Here is a 14,052-nt window from a genome sequence, read left to right on the forward strand (position 1 = left end):
AAACAGTATTTTGGCACCAGCCTCAGAACTGAACCATGGCCAAGGCCTGGGAAGAGTGTTGATGCTCTGAAGCAGGCAAGAAGAAAGTGTGAGGCGCTCCTTTCTTTGCTTGCTCTCTCTCTATGGGTGGGCCCTTGGCTGAGGGTTACATTCAATGGTAGAGGAGTCACCCTCCAGGTTGAAACTTTGTAGTAGTGCCCCTGTGGTAAGCAGATAGAAGCTTGCTGACCAGCCCCCTCCCCCTTTGCGCGCTTCAAAGTATGGCTGCATCACCTGGGCAGAATGAGTGGAGAATGAGAAGTTCTGGTGGCTGCAATCCCCAAAAAGAAAAGGGGATCTGGGCTCACCATACCCTGTTCAGAGACGATTCAATTTACACACAGAAGTATCAAATGGGCCAGGTGCTGGGTTGCCCCAGGCTGGGGAAGGTTAAGTTGCTGAAAGGTTAAAAATGGGGAAAAGATGAGGCAAGGAGATGGGCCCCTGGCACAGTCTGTTGCAGCACTGTCATCTTGGCACCAGGTCTTGAGAAGAAGGGCATGGGGGGGCTCATGGGGTCATAGTGGCAGATTTTCCCAGAAAGGGTCGACTCCCTTCAAAAGAATGTTAAAAATTCCCGGGATGTCCTTCCTTTAAACTCAAAATTGCAGTTAAATGTATTTCTTCCCCCCCCCAAAAAGCGACAAGTTCAAGATGGGTGAGGGTATCTGTGCTGAATTTCCCTCCATTAGCAACCAGTCAGCAGAAAGGCGGGGGCCAAAGCTGGCGAATCATGAGGGCCGGACATGGCACACAGGTGAGGTCGGCAGATTCTGAGGCTTTTGAGTCTGATTTCTTTTTCCAGCTGACAGCAGCAAAGGAAAGGCGGTGGGGAATGTGGGATGGGAGAAGAGAAGAAGAGAGAAGAGAGAGAGTCCAATCCAGATACCGATGAGAGAGGGGGGTGGCCTCCTGCCTCTTCTACATTATATCCTCTGTGGAGAAAATGCAGAGTGTCAGCAACAGGCAAGACCACATCCATCACTGTGAGCAGTGCTGTGTATGCTCACATGCACAAAAAGAAAAAAGACCACCTAACATCCTGCATCGAGGTAGTCCAGGGAAGTATTTAGTAATGTTCCTAATCAATCTGTGGGACACTGCTCATTATGCTTACAGCCAGCAAATTCCATGATAGGACCATATCTTAATGCAACCTTTTGGCTAGATTTAAATGGTAACAGATTATTATTTATTCAATTCATTTCTAACTCACCTTTCTCCCCAGCGGAGACCCAAAGTGGCTCACATCATTCTCCTCTCCTCTGTTTTATCCTCACAACAACCCTGTGAGGTAGGTTAGGCTGAGAGAGAGTGTGACTGGCCCAAGGTACAAATGGGGGTTCAGATTCAAGTCTTCCAGTCAGTGATTCAAAACTTTTAAGCACTATACCACACTGAATTGATACTTATCTCTACATTGTATTTGTATAAAATTAAACCAATACATTAAAAAAAACCCAGAAAATACAATGCTCTGCAGAGTGGGCATTGCACAGAAGACTAATATTTCTGCTTCTTCTACAGACCTGCAGAAGTGCAACACAGTATACTGTTTGGTCTCTACTCCAGGACACTGGGAAATGCTACTCTCCTTCTGAGACTTATTTCAGCCAGGAGCTTTCAAGCTCACTTTTGCACCTTGAGGGCTAGAAGCGTATTTCAAACACATCCCCATAACCAGAATGGAGAACCAAACTGCACATGATGCTGAAGTTCTCAGGGACTGGAATGTCTAATAAAAAGCAGCCATGGGGGCAGGGTACTGAAGAAGAGCAGTTGTGCTGATTCTTCAATAAAATTTCTCCACCTCACTGAACTCTAATCCTCAGTATGAATGGGGGCACACCATACAGGTGTCTCTTAAAAGAAACAGGCCTTAAGATAGTCAGGTGTGGAAGGGCAAGGAGAGAATTTTCAGTCAGAACAACACAGATGAAAGATGTTAAATCTCTCTTACTTTATGCCATGGCCTGATCCATATAAACCCCTTCCCCCGTCTGCATGGCTGCTGCCTATAGCCAAATGATACACTTTTGTTTATTTTATTCATTTATACACTGCCTTTCTGTGCAGTGGGGACCCCAAACGGCTTACATAATTCTCCATTTTTTCCTCCCAACAGCCCTGTGACCAGGCTGAGAGTGCATGCCACACCCAAAGTCACCCAGTGGGGATTTGAACTTGAGTCTCCCAAATACTAATCCAGCACAATCTGATGGTGGTAAGTCTCTTTTCCTATTGTTCTCTCATAACCCTGAGATTATTGAGACTGTGGCAAAATATCTGTGCTGAGGAGAGGAAAGTTTCAAATGTTGGGGTAATATATGTTTTCTCTAGGCAAAATGTGCGCTCAGCAGGGGGTTAGATGGCCTGTATGGCCCCTTCCAACTCTCTGATTCTATGAATTCTCATACATGCACAGAATCATGGGAATGCATCCAGTCTTGAAGGAAGGACCACGAGGACCAGTGTAGGAAAAGGCAGGCTCCCCATCAAACCTCTGCTTTAAGTTCCCTGCAAGCAAGGCTGCTGCTGTGTCTTTATCCCAAAGGTGATGTCCTTGGCCAGCAGTTCATGAGGGGGCTAAAAATTTGTGAGGCTCCACGGTTCATGAACAGGCCACATCATGAACCACAAACCGAACTGAACTGCATTTTCCCGGTTTGTGCCCATCACCACACAGGATTTCTTGCATGTAGCTTAGCTGCACTCACCAGGAAGAAACTCTCATGCCCTTTGGGAAAAGGCATATCAGAAGCATTTTGGATACCACCCACCAGAACATTCTCTACATACAGCGATCAAGAGGAAGGGATACATATGATGGGACGCAGGGCTTTTTTCGTAGCAGGAACTCCATTGCATATTAGGCCACACACCCTGATGTAGCCAATCCTCCAAGAGCTTGCAGGGCTCTTCTTACAGGGCCTACTGTAAGCTCATACATCAGGGGGGTGTAGCCTAATATGCAAAGGAGTTCCTGCTACAAAAAAAAGCCCTGGATGGGAGGGACATTCTTTCAGAATGTCTCATCAACACTAGCTTGCGGGGGGGGGGGGGGGAGAATATCTGACCTTGTGCTGCGAATTCATATTTATATGCATTTTAAAAAATTTGTTCCTGGGAAGGAGCCAGTCCTTTCAGACAGCTTAATGGCTATGAAAAGAGGCTGAGTATTCTCGGGACTGTCTAGACCTCTATTTTCAACCTGTCCCAAGTCTAAGCTTGAATTTGTCTCCTGTCAATGCCAGCTCAGTGTTCGGCAGCCTGAAGTTCTCTGACAGACCATTCCTCTGGTTTCTCTTCTGCAGAAGACTGTGTGTCTTCTAGTCAGTAAAAGGCGATGGATGGAGCCAGGTACTTCATCCCCACCACGGCTGAGCACTTGAATTTAATTGTGACACTCTGCCTTACTGCTGTCTCCCATACCAAATCTCTGCCTATTTCCCCAGGCCAGTGCTCCAGGGCTTTTTTGTAGCAGGAACTCCTTTGCATATTAGGCCATACACCCCCGATGTAGCCAATCTTCCTGGAGCTTACAGTAGGCCCTGTACTAAGAGCCCTGTAAGCTCTTGGAGGATTGGCTACATCAGGGGGTATGGCCTAATATGCAAAGGAGTTCCTGCTACAAAAAAGCCCTGGATCTCACTCTTCGTTCTTCACCTCCTCTTCCTCGAAGGCAGTTAATGCCAATGGGAGCTGGGCTCAGCCATGCGTGTTCTGGCAGTGCTTGCAGAATCAGAGCCTGGTACAAATCTCTCACCCCTTCCTCTACTGTCAGAAGGGGTCCCCACTCTGCAGGGAAGCTGGCTGGGTGATCTTGGGCAAGTCATTCTCAGCATAACCTACCTCGCAGGGTTGTTGTTGAGAGAATAAAAATGGAGGAAGGGGAAACAATGTGGTAATCTTCATTAGGAAGAAAAGCAAGGTAAATGCTTAAATAAAGGCAAGCCTTGGTTCGGCCACTGTATTTCCTTGCCTTCCACACATGATGTGCTGCAAAGAATCCCAGCATCTCTCTTTAAATCCTCTGCGCTGGACTCCTGAGGTGCTTAACTAGGGCTTAAACCGCACATACACCCCTGTAGTGTAGCAATTAGGAACATGCAGGACCAATAGCAAATTTAAGGGGAGACTCAGGCTGCAGCTCTCTGGCTATGGAGTTCCAAGTCAGGGAACCTTGGCCAAGGAGGATGTAGCAATGTAAGGGTTTAAAGACTTCTCTTTTGCATGGGGAAAGACAACTGAGGGATTCTGAGCTGCTGTGATGTGGATGTAGAAACAAGACTTTGGAGAGCCATGACTTGTGGGGGCGGGGGGAGAATGTGATGGATTTGTCTCCACACCCCACACCCCCTCTAATAGCCTTGAATGAGCTGTGATTCTTGGCACTTTCTGAGAAGGGAATCTTGGGAAGAGGCTGGAAACTTCTGCCATGTAAGCCCAGGCCTTTGGGAGCCTCAGGTGAACAGTTTCCAAGGGTAGCCCTGTTGGTCTGCAGTAGAACAGCTAGAGCTGAGTTCAGCAGCACCTTAAAGAGCAACAAGAGTTTTGGGATGTAAGCTTTCGAGAGTCAAAGCTCCTGCTGTCAGACACAGTAGAACAGGGGTGGCCAAACTTGCTTAACGTAAGAGCCACATGGAATAAATGTCAGATGTTTGAGAGCCACAAGACATGAGCGTCAGAAGTTTGAGAGCTGGAAAGACGAGAGGGAGGATAGAGGGAGGGAGGGAGGAACATAGCCGGGGAGAGGTGAAAAGAAAGCAACTTTAAATGCATTCTCCAAGCTGCCGACTGGCTTTGCTTGGAGAAGTGATGTAAAGAGAGAAATGCCTTCTCTAAGCCAGCCGACAGGGTGGTGGGGGTTTCAAGAACCGGACAATATGTGTGAAAAAGTTTGGCCACCTCTGCAGTAGAAAAGCTGTGTCTAGCAAAGGGGTCTTTGACTGTTGAAAGCTTACACTCCAAAACTCTTGTTTTTCTCTAAGGCGCTGCTGGACTCAGTTCTAGCTGTACAGATGAACCGTGTTGGCAGAGCCTGTGTAACCAGGGGTTGCAGCCAGTGATTCTGGCTTCTTAGGACTCCTTTTCCCCCAAGACAAATAGGAGGGACAGACAGGGGTAAGACAACCCAAAACAAAAATTTGTGCACAAACATTAGGAAGGACTAGACAAAAAGAGGCCAACAGGCTTGCATCCACCTGAACATTTCCACAAATAGAAGGACTTCAGCCTATGGCATGTGACTTTCTCCGTTCACCCCTCTGCCCAAAGTGGCCCCTGAAACCCTGCTCCAAGGGGGCTCCATTAGAAATGGCTTTTCAGAGGGCATTTTGAGCTGCAGTGTCTGGGCGGGGGGTGAGAAGTGAGGCGTTCATGCTCCATAGGCAAAAATAATTTCATTTGTGGGAATGCTCCAAGCCGCAATCACCTCTTTGCACAATACACGGGTGAACATAAAGGGAACTAACAGAGGGCCACACTAACAGAGGCCACACCAACACAGAGAACTTACCGCAGTGCCAACAAAATCTGTCGAAAATACAAAAAGAGAAAATTAGGGTTGAGCTCTGGCTTCTAGATAGGGTTGCCAACCTCCAGGTGGTAGCTGGAGATCTCCCGCTATTACATCTGATCTCCAGGTGACAGAGGTCAGCTCACCTGGAGAAAATGGCTATTTTGGAAGGCGGACTCCATGGCACTATACCTCATTGAAAACCTTCCCCTCTCCAAACCCCGCCCTCTCCAGGCTCCACCCCCAAAATTTCCAGATATTTTCTAACCCAGAGCTGACTTGGGGGGTACAAATGCAATTTCCCACTGAAAAGTTTCAGTGGGTATTCTAAATGCAGTGGTTGTCACTGGCTCTTGATGTTATCTGTGACCTTAATGAGGGGAAGAGGCACACCATGACCTCTGTGCTTCTGACTTTTGGCTTCATTATTCAGAAGCAGGTATCTATGGCATTGTTCAGGATTTGCTTCTCATTCAGCGGGTTTAGGCCTGCAGCCTTTTCTAGTTCTGGGGTTCTTTACTGCCCTTATAAGCTGAGACTTTCATTGACCTTTAAACTCCAGCACAGAAGTGCTCTCATTGACTGTGCTATCCTAGGCAGCATGACCCTAGTCTCATCCCACTGAAATCAATAGGCTTGGACTGGAGGGGTGGTATTCTTTTTCTTTGCAATGAAGCACTATTGCAGGTATTCTTTTTCTTTGTGACGAAGCACTATTGTTTCTTAATTATGCATGCTTTAAAAAAATATGCTTTATTAAGCTCTTTGAAGACTGTGCACTCTTCCTCTTTAGTACTTGAATTTGCATCTATTTTTAATGAGAACACCTCTTTCGTTCATTCCCCCTACCATGTGCTGAGCATAGGGTTGCCAGCTTTCCAGCCAGCCCGTGTAGCTTTGCTTTTTCACAGCTGCTTGATCAGCTATCAGGTAACAGTGGGCTAACAGTCTGATCCCCCTAAAGCCGCCAACCTCCAGGTGGTATGGCAACCAAAGTGAGAAGCACAGAGAAAGGAGCAGGGAGGAAAAGGCACAGCGCCTCTGTGACAAATTAGTCCTCTTAGGACTTTTTTTTGTAGCAGGAACTCCTTTGCATATTAGGCCACACACCCCTGATGTAGCCAATCCTCCTGGAGCTTATGGTAGGCCCTGTACTAAGAGCCCTATAAGCTCGTGGAGGATTGGCTACATCAGGGGTGTGTGGCCTAATATGCAAAGGAGTTCCTGCTACAAAAAAAGCCCTGCTTATAATTCTAATGTTCATTCCTACAGACACACTCAGATAAATTTATAGCAATAATCCATGGAACAATTGCAAGGTGGAACAGGCAACATGTTAAAAAATTCCTTAATAACAGTTCATAAATAAATCCAAAGGTGCTTCTCTCTATCCACAGAAAGACAGGTCCTGTCCCAAACGCTGAAGAAGAGGATTCCACTACAGACCTATTTCACACTCCAGGCATACAGCCAAGCAGCTTAATGAGTATTTCCAGAATATCCAGGACCCTGCTTTCGCAGAAGGCTTTATCCAAGCTGTACTTTTAAAAGAGAAACTTCTCACTGATCAAACACCACTTCACTCTTCAAAGTTCCAAACAGGTTCTGAAAATGGGGTCCTATATATTCTGGAAATATCTAAATAACTTTTGGATTTATTTATGACTGATATGAAGGACTTTTTGACATGTTGCCTGTTCCATCTTGCAATTGTTCTGTGGATTATTGTTATAAATTTATCTGAATGTGTCTGGGAATGAACATTGGAACTTACAGGTGGTGGCTGAAGATCTCCTGGGATTATAACAGATCTCAAGACAACAGAGATCAGTTCCCACAGACAAATGGCTGCTTTGGCAGGTGGATTCTGTGGCATTATACCCTGCTGAAGTCCCCCCCCCCCCCCCCACAAACTTCATCCCCAAATCTGCAAGAATTTCCCAAACCAGAACTAGCAGCCCTATGACTCCCCTCCTGTGTGTTTGTTCTCAGTCATGGTCTGGGATGAGGGGTACTTGCGAGGGTTGTGGGTTGGGAACAATACTCCCTCTAATCTGTGGAGTCTTGTGAGCAAAAATTCTTCTTTGTGAGGTACTGGCATTAAAGGTGTGAGCTGCTGCATAAATTAGCTTGCTCTGTGGCCATTTTTCCTGCGCTAAAGCAAAAATGAGTGAGCTGAAGGCTAAAAAACTGTGAGCTAGCTCACAATAACTCAGCTTAGAGGGAACACTGGTTGGGAAATTCCAGGAGATGTTAGGGGTGGAGCCAGGGCAGACAGGGTTTGGATAAGGGAAGGAACTTCAGTGGGGTATAACGTCACAGAGTCCCCCTTCCGAAGCAGATATTTTCTCCAGGTGGACTGATTTCTGCTGCCTGGAGCTCAGCTGTAACCCCAAGAGATCTCCAGCTACCACACAGAGACTGGTAACCCTAGAACTTGCTTGCTGCGCCATCCTTGGATTCAGCTCAGGCTGGGCCCAAAATATTTGTGTTTCTTCCCGAGTATCAACAAAAGGGATTCGTCTGGCTCTCGGTTCCCTCCCAAGCTTGCTTATTGCTGCCCCAGCACTCCCGTTCCTGCTGGCGAGGCTGTCTTTTTCTTAATTTAAACAGATGGCACAAACCCTGAGGCCAGGAGATTTATTCTGATTAATTACATTTCCAATTAGGCACCTTAGTCTTCCCTGGCTCCCAGCCAAGACCTCAGCAAAGCCAGGAGCAGCACAGGCAAAGATGAAGCGCGGCTGAACTCCCCCTCCCACAGGACACAAGATGTTCCTGTCAGCACAGCTCTGCCCCCCAATCACCTCCAGAGGCAGGCAGGGGGGAGTCAGGGGTATAGAACAAAAGGAGTGAGCAGATGAGCTGCAGGACACTCCCCCCCTCCCCAGCTGGGCACACTGCAGGTGTCAGAGTCTGGCTCAGGGCCAGATGGCAGGGCGCTCAAGCCCTGAAAGAATAGAATCATAGAGTTGGAAGGGACCTCTAGGGTCATCTAGTCCAACCCCCTGCACAATGCAGGAAACTCACAAACACCTCCCCCTAAATTCACAGGATCTTCATTGCTGTCAGATGGCCATCTAGCCTCTGTTTAAAAACCTCCAAGGAAGGAGAGCCCACCACTTCCCGAGGAAGCCTGTTCCACTGAGGAACCGCTCTAACAATCAGGAAGTTCTTCCTAATGTTGAGCCAGAAACTCTTTTGATTTAATTTCAACCCATTGGTTCTGGTTCTACCTTCCGGGGTCACAGAAAACAATTCCACACCATCCTTTATATGACAGCCCTTCAAGTACTTGAAGATGATGATCACATCACCTCTCAGCTGCCTTCTCTCCAGGCTAAATATCCCCAGCTCCTTCATCCTTTCCTCATAGGACTTGGTCTCCAGACCCCTCACCATCTTCGTTGCCCTCCTCTGGACTCGTTCTAGCTTGTCTATATCCTTCTTAAAATGTGGTGCCCAAAACTGAACACGATACTCCAGGTGAAGTCTTACCAGAGCAGAGTAAAGTGATACCATCGCATCACGTGATTTGGACACTATACTTCTGTTGATACAGCCCAAAATTGCATTTGCCTTTTTAGCCACCGCATCACACTGTTGACTCATGTTCAGTGTATGATCCACTAAGACCCCTGGATCCTTTTCGCACATACTACTGCTAAGTCTCCCCCATCCTATAACCATGCATTGGATTTCTGCTATCTAAATGAAGAACTTTACATTTATCCCTGTTAAAATTCATTTTATTGATTTATTGATTAAGGAGGAAGTGGAGAGGCTTTAGTAGGGTTGCCAGCTCTGGGCTGAGACATACCTGGAGATTTGGGGAGGGGAGGGACCTCAGCAGGGCATCATCAGGGCCTTTATGAGCAGGAATGCACAAGAACACAATTCTGGCTGGCTTGGCATCAGGGGTGTATGGCCTAATATGCAAATGAGTTCCTGCTGGGCTTTCCCCACAAAAAACCCTGTACAAAGCAATGCTGTCATCAGGGGGTGTGACCTAATAAGCAAATGAGTTCTTGCTGGGCTCTGTGCAAAACAAGGGTGACATCAAGGGATGTGGCCTAATAGGCAAATGAGTTCCTATTGGGCTTTTTCTACACTGGGGAAGGCAATGGCAAACCACCCCATAAAAAGTCTGCTGCAAAAATGTTGTGAAAGCAGCGTCACCCCAGGGTCGGAAATGACTGGTGCTTGCACAGGAGACTACCTTTACCTTTTTCTTTTCTTTTCTTTTTTGCGAAACAAGGGTGACATTATAGGGTGTGGCCTGATATGCCAATGGGTTCCTGTTGGTATAATGCTATTGAAGCCATCCTCCAAAACAACCATTTTATCAAAGGGAGAAAGATCTTGAGTGTCCAGAGATCAACTGTAATAGCAGGAGATTTCCAGATGCCACCTGCAGTTTGGCAACCCTAGGCATCACCCTCTCTGCATACCTCTATTATTGACAAATTACCTCTCCCCCCCTCCCCCGCCCCTTCCAGGCACTCCAGGCAAACTAGTGTTTTAATATATGGGCCTGCTGCCTTTGCATACATTTTGAGCCAAAGCCCAATAGGATGTGGACACCGCTGCTGCTGCTGACCCTTCAGGGCGGTGTTGTAAAGAAGTATGCTTTTCTTGACCCTTTCTGCCCTGCTTCTTAGCCTACAGTCTTCCCAAAGAGGTATGGATTCTCCATCCTAGCCCTGTCAGAGATGGGAGAAGCTAAATTTGCTGGACAGGTTGCTGACAACCAGCTGTTACAGGAATAGCAACACTTCTCAATCCAGGAGATAGCACCTGTTTTTTTAAAGAAGTAGAATGACCCACGGTATATATTTCTGGTACTTAATTCTGGGAGCTGCCATTGGCCGGCTTTTTGAATACAGGCGGGGCAGAATGGTTTACACTTTACATGCTGCTGTTGCTGCTGCTGCTGAAGGCTGTTCAGAAACGATGGGTTTTCTGGTTTTGTTTCTTTTTACTCAGCCCTGTCTCCTCTTTCAGACGACAGAGAGCTTTCAGAGCATAGAGAACTAGTTTGGTGTAGTGGTTAAGTGTGAGGACTCTTATCTGGGAAAACCACGTTTGATTCCCCCACTTGCAGCTGCTGGAATGGCCTTGGGTCAGCCATAGCTATCGCAGGAGTTGTCCTTGAAAGGGCAGCTGCTGTGAGAGTCCTCACAGAGTGTCTGTTGTGGGGAAAGAAGATATAAGAGATTGTAAGCCACTCTGAGTCTCTGATTCAGAGAGAAGGGCGGAGTATAAATCTGCAGTTGTCGTCGTCTACTTTTTGCGTTAAGGCAAAGGGGACTTCAGGGACCATCCCCCCCCCCCCCCCCCACTACCCAAGCTCTAGGCTCCATTGCTTTCACCAACATCAACTCCTTTGGCTTCTTAACCAGCCTGAGGAGGAGCGACAGGAATAAAGCTAAGCGGAAAGCACGGTGGATGGATTCAGAGGCCTTAGTCTCACTCAGCCCTGACAGGGGTGACCCAGGCGAGCCCTGTCTCATCAGATCTTGGAAGCTAAGCAGGGTTGGCCCTCGTGAGGACTTGGCTGGGAGACCACCAAGGAAATCCAGGGTTACTCTGCAGAGGCAGGCGATGGAAAACCACTTCTCTATTAGTTGTCTCTTGCTTTGACAAGCCTATAGCAGGAGTGACCAAACTGTGGCTCAGGAGCCACATGTGGCTCTTTCACACATATTGTGCGGCTCTTGAAGCCCCCATTGCCCAGTTTCGAGAAGGCATTTCTCTCTTTAAATCACTTCTCCAAGCCAAGCCAGCTGGCAACTTGGAGGATGCATTTAAAGTTAAAGTTACTTTCTTTCTACATTTCCCTCCTCCATCTATTTGCTTTCCTCCCTCCCTCCCTCCCCTTCCTGTCTTGTGACTCTCATGCATCTGAAAATCATTTCTTGTGGCTCTCAGACATCTGACATTCATGCCTTGCGGCTCTCAGACATCTGACATTTATTCTATGTGGCTCTCACAGTAAGCAAGTTTGGCCACCTCTGGCCTATAGGGTAGCCACAAACCAGCTGTGACTTCATGGCACTTTCTACCAGACTTGCCCAAAGCAAGCAGAAAGCTGGTTCACACAGCGGCTCATGTGCCCCTGCAGGACTCCAAAACAGAGACTGAGGATTTTCTGGTTTAGGTGTTAACCACAGTTTGTGGTGATATCCAGAGCTTTTTTTGAGCAGGAACTCTCAGGAATGCCATTCTGACTGGCTTGGCACCAGGGGTGTGGCCTAATATGCAAACAAGTTCCTGGTGGGCTTTTTCTAAAAAAAAAGGTCCTGTGTGAACCAACGGTGATGTCAGGGGTGTGGCCTGATATGCAAATGAGTTCCTGCTGGGCTTTTTCTAAAAAAAAGCCCTGGTGATATCTCCGTTTGAACACAAATCTGAGTTTGTTCCTCTGCATTCCAGGACTCGAATCTTCTGAATCCTGGCTTAGAATTCCAGCTTGTATGGAGTGACTGAGTTCAGGTGGGCAAACTTCTACACAAAAACACTACAGGGGGAGCCAACTGATCTTTCTTTTATCAAAGATTGAGTCTCAATGCACAGCAGCCAAGAAGGTCTGAGCGCCTGCTCCGGGTGCAACGCCACTGAGGATGTTCTCCGCAGCTGAGAACGAAACGTCTGGAAGAAAACTTTCTCCAGTAGAACACGGCACTTGAGCCCCAAAGATTCTACAAACCCTAATGATCTTTCTTTTATCTAAAGTAGCTGTTTGGGAAACACTACTGGTTCCTGTGGGAAATGTGATCGGTTTCTGGGGGAACTGCTAACTGAATTTGCTAATGGCTGAGTGATGTTAATTAGAAGGCGTTCTAACCAAGATGTGGGTTTATTGTGGGGGGCACAGGGAATGACTTTGAGACTTTCTGGCCTTTAGTGCTTCTTGCAGGGATTTGAACTGGTAGGCTTTATTTTTTTGCAGTTCCCATATGAAGGAGAGCTCTCTCTGGATCTTGGATTTGTGAATGATTCCAATATGCATTCAGGTTGTGTGGGGCCAGTATGAATTTGGAAAGTAATTTCATTCCAAATCTCCAGTTCTGCCATGGTCCAGGTACACCCCTGCTCTTTGTTCTGGGAGTCTTGTGGAGTCTTGATCAAGGAATTTGCCTTTGCCAGAATAACTGGTTGGCTGTCGCTCACCTGGAATTGCAAAGCATCCAAGGACCAAGAAGAAGAAGATATTGGATTTATTCCCGGCTCTCCACTCTGAATCTGAGTGGCTTACAATCTTCTTTCCCTTCCTCCCCCACAACAGACATCTTGTGAGGTGGGTGGGGCTGAGAGAGCTCTCCCAGAAGCTGCCCTTTCAAGGACAACTCCTACAAGAGCTATGGCTGACCCAAGGCCATTCCAGCAGGTGCAAGTGGAGGAGTGGGGAATCAAGCCCGATTCTCCCTGATAAGAGTCCACACTTAACCACTACACCAAACTGGCTTATAAGCAGATCTGTACTTCAGCTTCTCCCATTCTGGAAAGGCAGTGCTGGCTTTATCATTATCTGAACAAGTGCTGCACAGGATACGATCTCTTCCTACCTGGCACTTCACTTTCTGAAGACCTAGCTTTGATCTGCTGTTTGCAAGACCAGGATGCACATGGATCCACAATCATGAAAGGAGCATGAAAGAGTCGCACACTGTCTGTTGCTTGCACACAATCTGCAGGGCAGCACCAAAGCAGTTGACAGGGGATATAGGATCTGATGTGTACCAAGGGGAGGGACGGTGGCTCAGTGGCAGAGCATCTGCTTGGGAAGCAGAAGGTCCCAGGTTCAATCCCTGGCATCTCCACTAAAAAAAGGTCCAGGCAAATAGACGTGAAAAACCTCAGCTTGAGACCCTGGTGAGCCGCTGCCAGTCTGAGTAGACAATACTGACTTTGATGGACCAAGGGTCTGATTCAGTATAAGGTAGCTTCATATGTTAAGCTCCGATGTGTACCAAGCATCCCTCTGGCAGAGAAGACTGGACACAGTATCACTGTGTTTGGGCACACACTGCCTGTGCACAAAGCTGTGCTGTGTCCTAGTGTTTTTGGGAGGAGGGAGTTAAGAGACAAATGTAGAGTAGTTCAACCCATTTGTTGGAATGTAGGTTGTGCCAATTTATTTTAAATGTAGGTTGTGCCAAATTACCTTAAACCGGGGATGGGAAGATTTTCAATGAAGCAGTGGCATTGGGGTGAAGGGGCTGACAGTCCTTTCCCTGCCTGCGTTTCTCCCTCCACTTCTTCCTGGCCATTTTTCTTCTGGAAAGAGAAGTTACTTTTGGTCTTGGCATCTTTGTGATACATGAAGACTCAGGTAGAAGTAGGTTTGTGGGGAAGCGCATGGGAGGGAAAGCACTGGCAGGAGGAAGGATTTGACCGCCTGCCCTGGGCTTTATATCATCCCACTGCTCTCCTGCTTAAAGTATTATCACCACAATTTATTCAGTAGAAAAGAGGAAGAGCCCAACAGCAGC

The 14,052-nt window shown here is 47.3% G+C and overlaps 1 protein-coding gene across 2 annotated transcripts in view; it reads right to left on the reverse strand.

Annotated features, from left to right (window-relative positions):
• Positions 1-433: 433 nt before the first annotated feature.
• Positions 434-14,052, reverse strand: part of LHFPL4 (LHFPL tetraspan subfamily member 4) — a 94,734-nt gene continuing 81,115 nt past the window's right edge. Inside the window, exons 3-4 of one of the 2 annotated variants that reach the window (XM_060239330.1) lie at positions 5,558-5,574; positions 434-974 (exon numbers count right to left, since the gene is read on the reverse strand). In XM_060239330.1, coding sequence (XP_060095313.1) covers positions 966-974; positions 5,558-5,574 — 26 coding nt within the window. In that variant the 3' untranslated portion in view covers positions 434-965. The remainder of the gene's footprint in view (positions 975-5,557; positions 5,575-14,052) is intronic. The other variant, XM_060239329.1, reaches the window with a different exon arrangement.

This window comes from Heteronotia binoei, chromosome 5, assembly GCF_032191835.1.
Source record: "Heteronotia binoei isolate CCM8104 ecotype False Entrance Well chromosome 5, APGP_CSIRO_Hbin_v1, whole genome shotgun sequence".
NCBI classification, from domain to species: Eukaryota; Metazoa; Chordata; class Lepidosauria; order Squamata; family Gekkonidae; genus Heteronotia; species Heteronotia binoei.